Genomic DNA, 12,174 nt, shown 5'->3' with positions numbered 1-12,174 from the left:
AGGGCTGTAAACCAGTCTCTGGGACTCTAGCTTATGCATAAAGCTGCCTGCTGCTACAGATCTTATTGTGGTGTTGTTAACCCATTCAGTAACTCTCCTCCTTGGAGCTGAGTTATCACTGATGAAAGTATTGTGATCAAGTCCTGACATTAAAATGTGACTACATTTTTTTTTCAGTTGCTTCTTAGAGCACTTTCAGCTGCTAGGACTAGAATGTTGTCTGCTTCCTATGCGTGCTCCAAAGGGCCGTGCAGGGCTTCTGATTATCTCTTGCCATAGGCAAAGCTGTCTCTACTGAAAACCTCTAAGCAAACTTCATCGTACTACGTTTTCCTACTCTTTTTCTTAATTTCTTCTCTACATTCCTTATTCTCAGGTTTTTTTTTTTTGAGTTATTTATTGTGCCACTGAATGGGAAAGTGTACAAGCTGTGGAGAAAGAAACTTACTGCTCAAGCACCATTTTTGCTTTTTCAGGTGATCGTCGAGCAAAAATGCAGAACCCTCAGCAATGCTGTAGCTGCTCCCAAGCCTCGTCTAAAACCTGTAGGTGACTTGGTGCTGTATCTAATGATAGCAAAGCAAAGATAACTTCAGAGTTGACAGGATGGTTTCTGGGAATATGGTTTAATGTTTTAACTACTGGTTTGGATTTAGGAGAGGGCTATATTGTAATTAATTGTTGGGCAGAACCCTCTGCCAATGCATGGGATTAGGAAAATGGGAGGTGGCAAGTCTTCAGAGAAAGATGATCAGTCTATTTTCAGTGCTACTTCTTCCACCTGGAACACTTTGTGGTCCTGAAAGTACTCCTTTACTATTTGATCAAGCCTTGTTTCAAATCTGAAAGTTGCTGAAGTGTTCTTTATCAAACACATTATCTAAAGCTTCTCTCTTGTGCCTCAAAAAAAAAAAAAAGTATGGAAATCACGGGTGTAGAGGGCTCAGTGCCCTCTTGAGTGAGAAGCACTTGTAAAGCAGTGCCATTGCTGAAGGTCTAGTTCTGTTACCACTGTCTCCGCACTTTAGCTACTGGCTCTTTGCAGTGCTATGCTCTGCCTGCAGGTGCTGGAGTGGAAGCTGAAAGAGTGTGTGCCATCAGAGCCTAGTTTACACAAACAGCTCATGGCAGAAATCAAGCAACCACGGAAGCTTCAACAGTCATCAGCAAGGGAAAGTGGGAGCAGGCCTAAAGGTATCTGCTACAAAGTGACCTTATCAAGCATACAGCTGAAGTCACCATTGACTAAAAATAATGGATGGCATACAATGTAAGGGAGGAGGGAATTCAAACTTTCCTTGTAAAGGTTAAGAATACTTCTAGAAAATCTCTTTGTGGTTTATTAAGTCTTGAAGATGTTTCAAATTGTTATTTTTTTTCAAGTAGAGAGTTCAGTTTGTCAACTGACTCAATAGGAGTCAATAATTAGGAGTTCAATAATCTCCTAAAACTAAAATATTAAATAACAGGGCAAATATCAAACTCTGATATGTGGGTATAAGATGTGTTACTTTCTTGCCACAACATAATATCTTATTGTGTGTGCATATATCTTTTTGCTTTCACTTCCCTCACCTCCTCCCCCCCAGAAATGTCTGTGATTCCAAACATTGCCTTGAAATCTCTGAATAATAGTTTTTTAACATCCCAAGATGCCAGTACAGCATTTCAGATTGTCAACGCAATAGCACAGCATCCAAGATCAGGAGTTCAGGTAAGGCTTTGGATGAAAGGGCTGAATAAGTATAAAGTCTATTCTAAGCATTGTACCTGTACAGATACATACTTTAGAAAATCAAATTCAAATCTTAGTGTGTGCAGTCTCATTCCTCAAAAGTAAACAAACATGATACTGTTATGTTCACTGGAGTCCTTGATTCTACAGAAACTCATGTGATGCTTAAACACTTCTTTTTATGACGTGACTGTGGTCTGTAACTCTAAGGTCTGCTGTTGTCTCTAAAACTAGGTATTCTTAAGATCTTGATACACGTGGCAGAAATTTTGGCCCATATTAGCCAAACTCCTACTTTTACCTTACATTGAGGCAACTGATGCTAGATGCATTTGCATTTCACGTGATTTAGCTTCAGGAAGCAACTTTACTGGTGAATTCCCACTCTTCTGCCTGAGGAGCAACTAAAGGAGCACTATTTTCCAGTAAACTGGGCTATGCGGGCTTTGGGTTCTTTAATTCCATAGACTGATCTTGACTGTGTGGTTCTGGGATTCAGTGTGAGCACAGTCAGAAATTCTGTGGAACAGAACTGAAGCCCTAACACATTATGTCTAGCACAGATGCTCTGGCAAACAAACAGGAATCTGTTTTCTGTAAACATTTGTTTGAAATGCATTTGCTTAATTGAGGAAAACGGATATGAATTAATAAAAGCAGAAAATCTTAGCTATATTTGCACAAGAATGTTCTATTTGTAGGGGAATGTTCAGTGCTTGAGAACTATTGGTGTATTATTGTGAACTAGAAAGACCTTCTCTATGGAGGCCGTAACTTTGTTCTCCTTTTCTAGAGAAGCTAGAAACTACTCTCTCTACATACAGCATTGAGTTTGAACTAGGTTACTGGGACTCTTTAACTCTTTTCCAGTGTTGCTACATGTGAGCCAGAAATAAGAAAAATGGGAAAGTACTCTGAAAGCTGTAAAGGAGGAATCTAGTGAAGCTGGTTCCTGACCCATTGAAAATTTGTGACTAAAATCAGCGCTGAACTTGATTGAGGGTGATAACAGATGAATCTGAAACTTAACCAGCTTGACTGGAGCTTCTTGTTTGGTGGAAATTTACTTGCAGTTGCCTCTTGGAACACTAAGTTTCTAAATATTCTACATTGTTTTCTTTCTTCCTTCTACTTCTGACTAAGCCTTGTGCTGTTTCTGATTGATTCTGAGTTCTGGATTAGTAGTTGTTAGTCTGAGCAAGCTTAAGAGTACCTTGTCCTCTGGTCTACAGGAAATGACTCCAAAGCTGTCTTCCAACACCCAGCTTGCCTCAGCCAGGTCATCAGTAGTGTCCTACAGCAGCACAGGTCAGTGCTGTTTTTGATACTTGTGTAAACCAGGTGGTGACAAAGTACAGTCAGTGTCAGTGGCCTGCTGAGCTGCCATAAACTTAAGTCAAGGCTTACTGTACTGCACCTCTCTGTTCACTTGACAGAAGAAGCTCCAACACTAAATCATGAGTCTGGGGATGTGTCCTTAGAAAACCATTCCTCTGCAGTTGACTGATGCTTGTACATCTCCTGCAGCTTCAAAACAGTGATAGCATATCCCAAAAGGCATAATTGAATTCACAGTAAAAGCTTAATGAGCCTTTTGAATGTTCAAGTAGAACATTTGATTTTATTAAAGTAAGTGGTGCTAATGAAGAGTCATCACTTCCTACTGACAAGCATAATTACAGTAATCTCCGCTTTTTGTGATCTGAATTAATGGGGTTTGAGAAGGAGAGATGCAGTCCTAGCTGTCTTCAGAAGGCAGTGTCACGCTCTTGGCTGTTCAGCTTCCCGGGGAGAACATTTAGAAGCTACCAGCCCATCTTTTTTTTGCAGTCTGAAACTTTCTTTCTACCCAGGTCTTGCTGCAGATCATGCACTTCCTCCCATGAGCACACCCATGCTAGGAGACCTTCAGCCTAACAGTGTCCTGAATGTTGGCCACCAGCAGCTGCATCCTTACAGAGGAAGGTCCAAGTCTTTAGACACTGGCCTTCAAAGCAAGGAACTTGTAAGTCTGGCATATCAGCTGCCAAGCTGGTCTAATATATCTGATGATGATTCCAGTGTGCACCTTGAACCTTGTGTACATACACTGAGCATGTTATGTTGGTTTTATTTAAGCCATATTGTATGCTCAGCTTAAGTTGGGATAGTTTTTTACTTGGAGGCAGTATAAAACTTGTAGTGTCCTCGTGGAGATCCGCATTGCTCCTTCTCCTACCCCTGGGTAAACTTCTAATCTTATCATTACCCTGACCTCTTTGTACAGCAGCATAGTGGGGGATGCAGGTGGGCTAGGCTCCCCACCTAGATAAAAAAAACTGGTGATCCTGTTGAAAAGGAAAGAAAAAATAGCTGCTATCTGTGTGGGACCAGTGGGTCTTTTGGGAAAGATAAGGCAAGAGCATTGTGCTGTGGAAAGAGAATCTGTACCATAGGTGAGGAGGGGAAAAGGTACCATCTGTGCTGTCTGTATTCAAGGGTAGTATTGTTCCCCGGAGACTGGCTCTGGAAATGGGATTAAATGCTATGGAGGCCTAGGGACGTGCTTCACTAGTGCAGCTTCAGGAAACTACGTGAATTTTTGCCTAAAAACTTAAAAACTAAAGCAGTGTTCCCTGAAGTGTTCTCCACTAGTGACATATACAGCCCAACAGCAGAAGTGAGTTCCAGATATAAATGCTGCTGAGCTTCTTGGGGCTGAGTTTTGAGAATAGCTTTTCCAATGTGTGTGTATTCAGCTCTTTCTGATGCTCAACTTCTGTCTTTGGACAGGACTGTTACTTTTCTACTACAAGGCCATCACCTACCATTGCTGAACTGATTGGAACCAGATATGCAATGATAGTGCTGAAAAAGGAAGGGTTTTCCCAAGGAGGTAGTGATGGTGTCTTTCCAAGAGCAAAGGTATGTTTCCTTCTCCTTGTAGAGTGCTGTCCTTGCCTTGATAAAAGCTGCCTGGTTTCGTGTCTTAGTGTTGAACTGCTGAGATACTCTGCCTCAGTTCTTCCTGTTCATGCAGCTGATCTGAGTTTGTCCCTCGTCTGTGCAGGATCTTTTAATACTTGTGCTGTGATGGCTTCTAATCAAGTTTAGGCTGTGTAAATTGCTTAATTAGCAGCCTACCCTTCATTCAGTATTTTGTTTGTTATTTCTATGCTAGTACAGCTGATTGCCATTCCTGTTGGCCAGCTCTGCATTCACAAAGATATAGATTGAAATTTGGTACACAGAGAAGCAAAGGCTTTTGATTCAGACTCTCAATATTTGAGTTGTGCTGACCTAAGCCATCTTGCTGAGGGGTGAATGTAAAGGCTGGGGAGATGAGGGAGGTAGAGAGTGCTACAGCACAGGACTGTTGCTTGTCCACTCTGTTTATTATTAACAGCCTATTCTAGAGGGCCTGCTCCCATCAGCCCCTCAAGAGCAGATGTCTTCAGAGCAAGCCCTTTGCAACACAGATGTGAGGAATTTCATGCTGCTAGGCTTTGGGGTCAGCTTCTTGTACTCACTTATGTAGCAGTATACACAGCGCCAAAGAGTTCTGCTAGCGCAGCTATGATAATTCCACTCCTGTCTCATGAATCCCTGTTTTCTTCTCACCTTACTTAACAACGTTGCTTTAACTTGCTTTCTCTCTGCTTATTCTAAAATGGCTCTCTTACGCCCTTTGTGTTCTCACTGTTGAAGTTTTTTTTAGCTTTCTCAAGCTCTGCTTCTCAAGATAATATCACTTCTGACTGCCAGCTGTGTATGAATGTTCTTTTTATAAAGTTCAAGAGACTCATCAGCTTCCTTATGACTCATTTATTGCTTCAGGATTGGATTCAAAGTTGCCCTGACTTAATCTCTTTGGGATTGTTGCAGTCTACCTCAAAGAATGTCTCTCTTCTTCCCTCCCTTAACTAGCTACTGTTACACTCTTGCACAATACAGCTATTGTTTGTTCAAGAGCCTTTTTTTAAACTCCGGTTGTCTGGCAGCTGCCCCAAACCTCTGCATCATAAAAACACAGACTTACAAATAAGACCTCTTTTGCCTTTTTAGCTTTTAATTCCTGTGTCTCTGCTATCCTTCAATGGATCTGTTATTCTATGTGGATCTAAAGCCTTTAGAGGGTTAGTTTATATGCTCGCTCTTTGGCAGGCAGTGGATACTGTTGGTAGAAAGATATTTCCTATTGGCATTCACAAGTAACTTTCCATTCCACAGATCTGTTTCAGCTGCCATAAGCAGATGTTTCTTAAGTGGCCTTACAGCTGTTACCTCTGCAGCAGGTGAGTGGGTACAAAAGGACTGAATGAGGATGGCGAAGAGAGTGAAAGAATAGCAGTGAAAATACTCAGAATTCATATGGTAGCAGTCCTTGGATTGGAATGGGTTCCTTAGCCTTTCAGCTCTTGCCTTACTACACAAGCTAGGCTGAAGAATATGAGTAAACTTATGTCTGAAGTGGTATCTCAATATTAACTCTTAGTAGTAAGCTAGCAATGTCCAAATTTACTGTGCAAGCATAATGCTCAGTTCTTGTCAGCAATTACTGTCTTCATTTTGCTCTGTAGGTTGGATTTTATTTTAGTCAAGGGATTGAACAGGTTCTGGGAGAGCCTTTTCAACAGAACTTTATATTCAGGACTGGAAAAGTGGACTCCAGACCTTGTGACTGGGAAAGGAATTGGACCCAGTATTATCCACTGATTTGTCAGAGTTTTTCTCTTCATAGGAGAGGAAAAGAGAAATTTCAGGCTCATCCAGGCTCATTTAAACCTATTTGAAGCAGCAGGGAAGTGTTGCATTGAATACAAGCAATAATTAAACAACCAGCAGTAGTTCAGTAATTGCTGTTAGTGAAAACTAATGGGCATTTGCATTTAAAGCCTTCAAGCTACAATTGATGATGTGTTTCAGATGACCGAAAGTACTATAAATACCATAGAAGGGCTGGCAAGCTGAACAGAGAACTCTATAGACTTATTCACTTTGCCTTCAAGTGTCTTTGCTGCAATCACAAACTAAGACTCTGGATAAGTCATCCTTAACTACAGCATCTGTATCTACTGAGCTTTTCTCAAACATAATGCTGGGTATTTCTTTTTCTTAGCGTCATCTGCTGTGACTGCTGCATCAAGGCAAGTCTAGTCTTTACAACAAACATGTTTCTTCTTTTCTGTTTTCTCTGCACTTAGTCATGGGAAGCTTTCCTTCATCCCACTGGTACCTCAAATCTACCCTCTAGCTTGTTTCTAAGAAAAGAGGCAGTAATAGAAGATGCAAAAACAACTAGGAGAGAAAGGCATGTCAGCTGAAACAGCTCTGGCTCCTCTTCCTTTGATCCTATGTAAAGTTGTTGGGATTACTCTGTGCTCTATTTATGCGAGGGTCAGGGAGTTCACTGCATTAATGCTTATCTTCTAAGTGTGGTAATAAATCAACTACATGCCATGCAATCTTTCCTGCAAAGAAGGAGGGTTTCCCTGAGAACTCAGGTGACTTGTGTTGTGATTCTAGATGTCCATGCCCTTCAGAATGTGTGTACACCTCCCACTTCACTTCTTAAAACTTTTGAGACTCTCCAGAGAAGAAGATTCAGCTACTCAAGAGCAGAAGAGCTCAGAGTTGCTGCATGAAATAGAGCAATGGAAGTGTTATAGGTAAGCTAGGACAGATGTATTATGCTTTTACCTTGAAAAGTGTTACCAGATACTTGTCAGCAGATTTGTTTACCTATGCATACAGCTGCATTATGTAGTCTCATTCTGGTCAACTGAATGTTATACTGAATGACTGGTCTAACTGATCTACAGTTCATAGGAAGTACTGCACTCAGATGCAGAACATTCTTAGTGAAAGGCTCATTTGTATGAGAATATCCCAAATTCTCACTGTGTTCTATATCCACAACAGCTGGGGGTGTTTCTCTACAGTCCAAGAATACCCTATCTATACCTACAACAGAAATATGCGAGAGGTCTAAGGTGTAACTGACTGAAGAGTAGTGCAGCAGATGGTTTTCTCAGTCCTCCTCCCAGCAGTCAGACACCTTTTCTATTTATTTTTTTTTTTGTCCCTGGAAGGGGAATTATTGCCAAATGAGTTTTTGACAGGTCTGAGTGGAAAATACCTTGTGAGTATAAGTGCAATATCTAGACCTGGAAGCATATGTTCTGTTCTCCTCTTTCCAAATCTATATTTGTGTATGTTGTACTGGGTGAGCAGGTATCTACTTTCTCTGATACTGTTCTCTAATATAGCCAAAATAGTCATAGCAGTTTCGGGTTCAAACACTTGTACTTCAATGTCCAAAAATTGGGCCAGTGTTCACTACAGATGTTAGCACTGACAGTGCCTTGGTCTGGCTCACAATGCAGATGCTGCAGAAGAGTTCTGAGTGACTGCAATACTGCCATACTTCCAGATGTCAAAGAAACATTGTACAGCGTATGCTGTAAGTCATAACCTTGGATCAGTCACAGATATCTGTTAGCTAGCCCTTCTGTTGAAATACTATTAGTCAATAGAGAAGTCTCAGTGAATGAAGTTGTTCTGGTGCCTAATAACTTTCCTAAGTGTGGAGCTGACTGCTCCATTGAACCCATCCACTTAGCTAAAATCATTTAGCAATGTTGGATCAGGTCTTGGGGAAGGGTGGAAAAAGTTCTGTACCCTCCAACAGAGGGTTGATTTACTTGCCTGCCTTCTTTTCCTTTCCTCTCCTGCTCCAGTGTACCTGTTATTTTGGAGCCCCATGGCCTAGCACAGCCTCTGTGCTGTCACACAAGGATCATGGCAAACTGGCTGACTGCAGACATCTGTACTCAATGTGAGCATTATCTGTTGAATGTGGCTTCCATCCAGCAGCAGAGCACCCCACTCAGGAGAATTTCCCAGTCTTGGACTAAACTGGAATGACTCCGCTTTATATTTTTTCTATCACCTGTTCTGTACCTGAATTAAATTAAACAGCTTTATGCACTTTACTGACATAAAGGCCTGAGTAAAAGACTTTCCTGCTGCTTAGTCTAAGCGGGAAGTACAGTCAGTATTTATGTATTGTAAAGCATTATAAAGCATTGCAGTTTTTAGAATTGTTTTAATCCTTTTATGTTTCCTTGGGGGAAAATAAATGTTGAAGCACTATCATGCCTCTAGCATTCCTCCTTTGCACCTGCAGTTGTCATTGTTCTGTGGCACTGTTTGCATTCATTGCTAAGCAGACTTTGTCCTGTGTCATGAATATAGGGAACTTCTAAGCTAAAACCTGTTTGTGAGAGTCTTGGAAGTGAAACTCTTGTGTGATTACAACACCATACAGTTTGCAAATACTTTCTTCCTGAGAACTCACTGCAAAGCACCTGAACTCATTCCTGTGATACATGTACCATCGTAGTGATAGCTGTCAAGCAGCCTGCTCAATCTGCTTGCTCTGGAATTGCTCCTGATATGATTTTTATTTGTGCCTGCTGTGCCTTGCCAGCCATGTTTTCCAGGTTGCTGAAGTACCTGGTCTCTCTTGATGCCATCATCGCCTGAGGGAGGATAGCTGTTCTATACAGAACCTTGATTTTTTTTTTTTGTTGTTCTGACCTACTGCTTTGCCCTAAGCTAAGTGGAACTACTGCAACCCGTGTAACACTGGAAAAAATTCTGGTGAAGTCTTTGTGGTTAAAACCAGAAATGAGATATTTGATAGTATGTTTCTCCCCAAGAACTGCCAGTATGGAAGGGGATGTAGGTGTTGGGATTTGTTTTCCACAGGATTCTACCTGGTGTGGTTTGCAGAGCCTGGAAAAGACAGTGCTGAAGGATACAAAGGACTTGTAGCTGGAATGAGTCATACCAAAGAAAATAATGGTTGAGAAGGGGAAAAGAAGGGCCAGTTCTCCTAGAGAGGGGAAGAAAGACATGTTTAAGCTGAGCTCAAGGTGTGCCTCCAAAGTGCCAGAAGGGTCAATATCTCCAACTGACTTGTGCTGGCCTGACTCTGTTTCCTCTAAATTGCTTGTCTGCAAGCTGCTGCCTACATGCGGGTTTGGACAAGCTCTGCAAGTAAATGAATGCAGAGAGGCTGAAGCTTGTGCTTCCTTTTGGAGCAAGTTCAAGTGTTCTTCTTTCAGTCAATTAGGAGGGGTGCAGCCTGCCTGTCCAGGTCCTCTACTGCATCTGCTAATTGCTGCTGCTGGGAGGCACATCCCTATCAGACAGGTGGGCTCCTTGTGGGCTGCAAGGCAATGGCAGCCAAGCCACAGCTGTGCTCGCTGGCAGGATGGGCACAGAGTGGAGCTGGGGGCATGAGGTACTCTTGGATGCCTGCTGAGTGAGGTAGTTAAGGTAGAGCAAGAAATGAGCTAAGATCAGCCTGTTTTGATTAATCTGCAAGCTCTAAGGATCTCCTGGAGCCTGGGTGTGGGGAAAAAGCATCCATCACACTGATATAGATGATTTATCAGGAGAGCAAAGGCAGTGCTGGGTTCTGTCTCTTGCACGTCTGCTGCAATGCCATGTGTGCTCTTTTTACTGACTTACCCTTTTACTACCTTGTGATCATGAGTGTTGTGAAATGCTCTCATGGCAGAACAAATGGGCAAAGGAGGAGGGGGATTGATAGTGCATGGTAGCCTGACCTTTGCTGCTCAACCCTGATCTACTGAACTGTCAGAAAGGCCTGAGTTCTTATCACTGCTCTACTTTCATGGATGTGTTGCCTCCAGAAAGTCTAGTAAAGCCCCTCTCCCCTGCACAGGAGTGACCTCTACCCCTCCACAAACTTTGGCTTTCAACCACTGTTCTTGTCAATGACAAAATCATAGAATTGTAGAATGCCCTGGGTTGAAAAGGACCATACTGATCGTCGAATTTCAACCCCCTGCTATGTGCAGGGTTACAGACCACCAGACCGGGCTGCCCGGAGCCACATCCAGCCTGGCCTTGAATGCCTCCAGGGATGGGGCATTCACAACCTCTTTGGGCAACCTGTTCCAGTGTGACACCACCCTCTGTGTGAAAAACTTCTTCCTAATATCCCACCTAAACCTTCTGTCTCAGTTGAAAACTATTCCTGCATGTCCTATCTCTATCCACCCTCATAAACAGCCATTCCCCCTCCTGTTTATGCACTCCCTTCAAGTACTGGAAGGCCGCAATGAGGTCTCCCCAGAGCCTTCTCTTCGCCAAGCTAAACAAGCCCAGTTCCCCCAACCTTTCCTCATAGGAGAGGTGCTCCAGCCTTCTGATCATCTTAATGGCCCTCCTCTGGACCCACTCCAGGTGCTCCATGTCCTTCTTGTGGGAGCATGCTTACTAGAAATGTCCATTCTTTTCAAACACAGCAGGAGGAGACTGTCTATCCCTTCTGTACAAGGCAGCCCTTTGGAGGGAATGCTGACTTGGCTTTACCTGGGAGCTACAGGGTGGAGCACACAGGGAGCCTGAAGCTGGAGTGGGAGATATCCAGGTGGAACAGGTCTGAGACCCAACCTTAAGGGCACTGAGAGCAGTGCTTCTGAGGGAGATGGAGGTAACATCACAGAAGCCATTCTTTTTGGGAACCTTGGAATTTGATGGTTTGGAGGAATGTTTTCTTGTGAGAACAAGGCAGGACTTCGTCTGTTCTCTAGTCTCTTACTGGTTCCTCTCAGTGTACAGACTACAGCTCTCTTTCCCTGCTCACAATTAATGATTCTAGTTGTTAGTGTTCCGTACCGGTGACACATACCTTTGGACACGGTGACCTCTTGGTGCTTACACACTGCTGCAGCCCTCAGTCCCATCCCAGCGTGGGGAAAGAGATCTAATTACTACACCTAGCAAAGGAAGGAAGCTTTTTTTAAAGAGATAAAGTATGGTTAGCGCTGGGTGCAGCCACCCGGTGACGCTTCGGGCCCGGTTACCCGAGGCACGGGGCTTCTGAGGCTGCAGGCGGCGGCGAGCTTCCAGCAACAGCCGGCCTTCCAGCGCCGGCCGCGGCCTCGCCCCTGGGCCCCGCCGCCTCGCCAGGGGGCAGCCTCGGGCCGTGCCGCCCGGCCCGGCGCGGGGGTGGGCGCTGCGGGCCTCGGAGGGTGGTGTTCAGCCGGGTTCGGCTTAAGTTTTATTCTTCTATCAGAAAGGGCAAGGGGGGATATTTTTATGTATGAAGCAAAACTGGATACGGTGTTGGACTGGATTAGAATTAAAAATTATTTGGGCGAACTGGCCGTGGAAGAAGCAGGCGGCCGTTCGCTGGGTGAGTGGAAAGTCTTAAGCTACAGCAGCAATGCGGCTCCTCAAGCACCGAGTGTTGGGTTAACGAGCAGTTCTTCAGGAAAAGGATCAAACGCCGAGTGCGAGTCGGCTATGTCATGGTGTTGAGGTGATGGAAAATGAGAAGAGATGTGGTGTAATTGGATCCAGCCCAGAGGAGAGCAGGGAGAACAGCTGGAAGCCGAGGAACCATTACCTGCCGTGAG

General features: G+C 43.6%; 1 protein-coding gene across 5 annotated transcripts in view; it reads left to right on the top strand.

Moving 5' to 3' along the window:
• The window catches only part of SPIRE1L (spire-type actin nucleation factor 1-like), a 52,730-nt gene that overhangs the window by 7,223 nt on the left and 33,333 nt on the right, over window positions 1-12,174 (top strand). The window contains exons 7-15 of one of the 5 annotated variants that reach the window (XM_015296584.4): window positions 477-545; window positions 1,065-1,194; window positions 1,653-1,714; window positions 2,968-3,043; window positions 3,589-3,740; window positions 4,508-4,639; window positions 5,945-6,009; window positions 6,834-7,383; window positions 8,455-10,551. In XM_015296584.4, coding sequence (XP_015152070.3) covers window positions 477-545; window positions 1,065-1,194; window positions 1,653-1,714; window positions 2,968-3,043; window positions 3,589-3,740; window positions 4,508-4,639; window positions 5,945-6,009; window positions 6,834-6,918 — 771 coding nt within the window. In that variant the 3' untranslated portion in view covers window positions 6,919-7,383; window positions 8,455-10,551. Of the gene's footprint in view, window positions 1-476; window positions 546-1,064; window positions 1,195-1,589; window positions 1,715-2,967; window positions 3,044-3,588; window positions 3,741-4,507; window positions 4,640-5,944; window positions 6,010-6,833; window positions 7,384-8,454; window positions 10,552-12,174 lie in introns of those variants that run through there. The other 4 variants (XM_025143756.3, XM_015296577.4, XM_040646553.2 and 1 more) reach the window with 4 other exon arrangements.

This window comes from Gallus gallus, chromosome 1 (genome assembly GCF_016699485.2).
Source record: "Gallus gallus isolate bGalGal1 chromosome 1, bGalGal1.mat.broiler.GRCg7b, whole genome shotgun sequence".
Lineage (NCBI taxonomy): Eukaryota > Metazoa > Chordata > Aves > Galliformes > Phasianidae > Gallus > Gallus gallus.
This window is presented reverse-complemented; position numbering and strand designations above follow the sequence as displayed.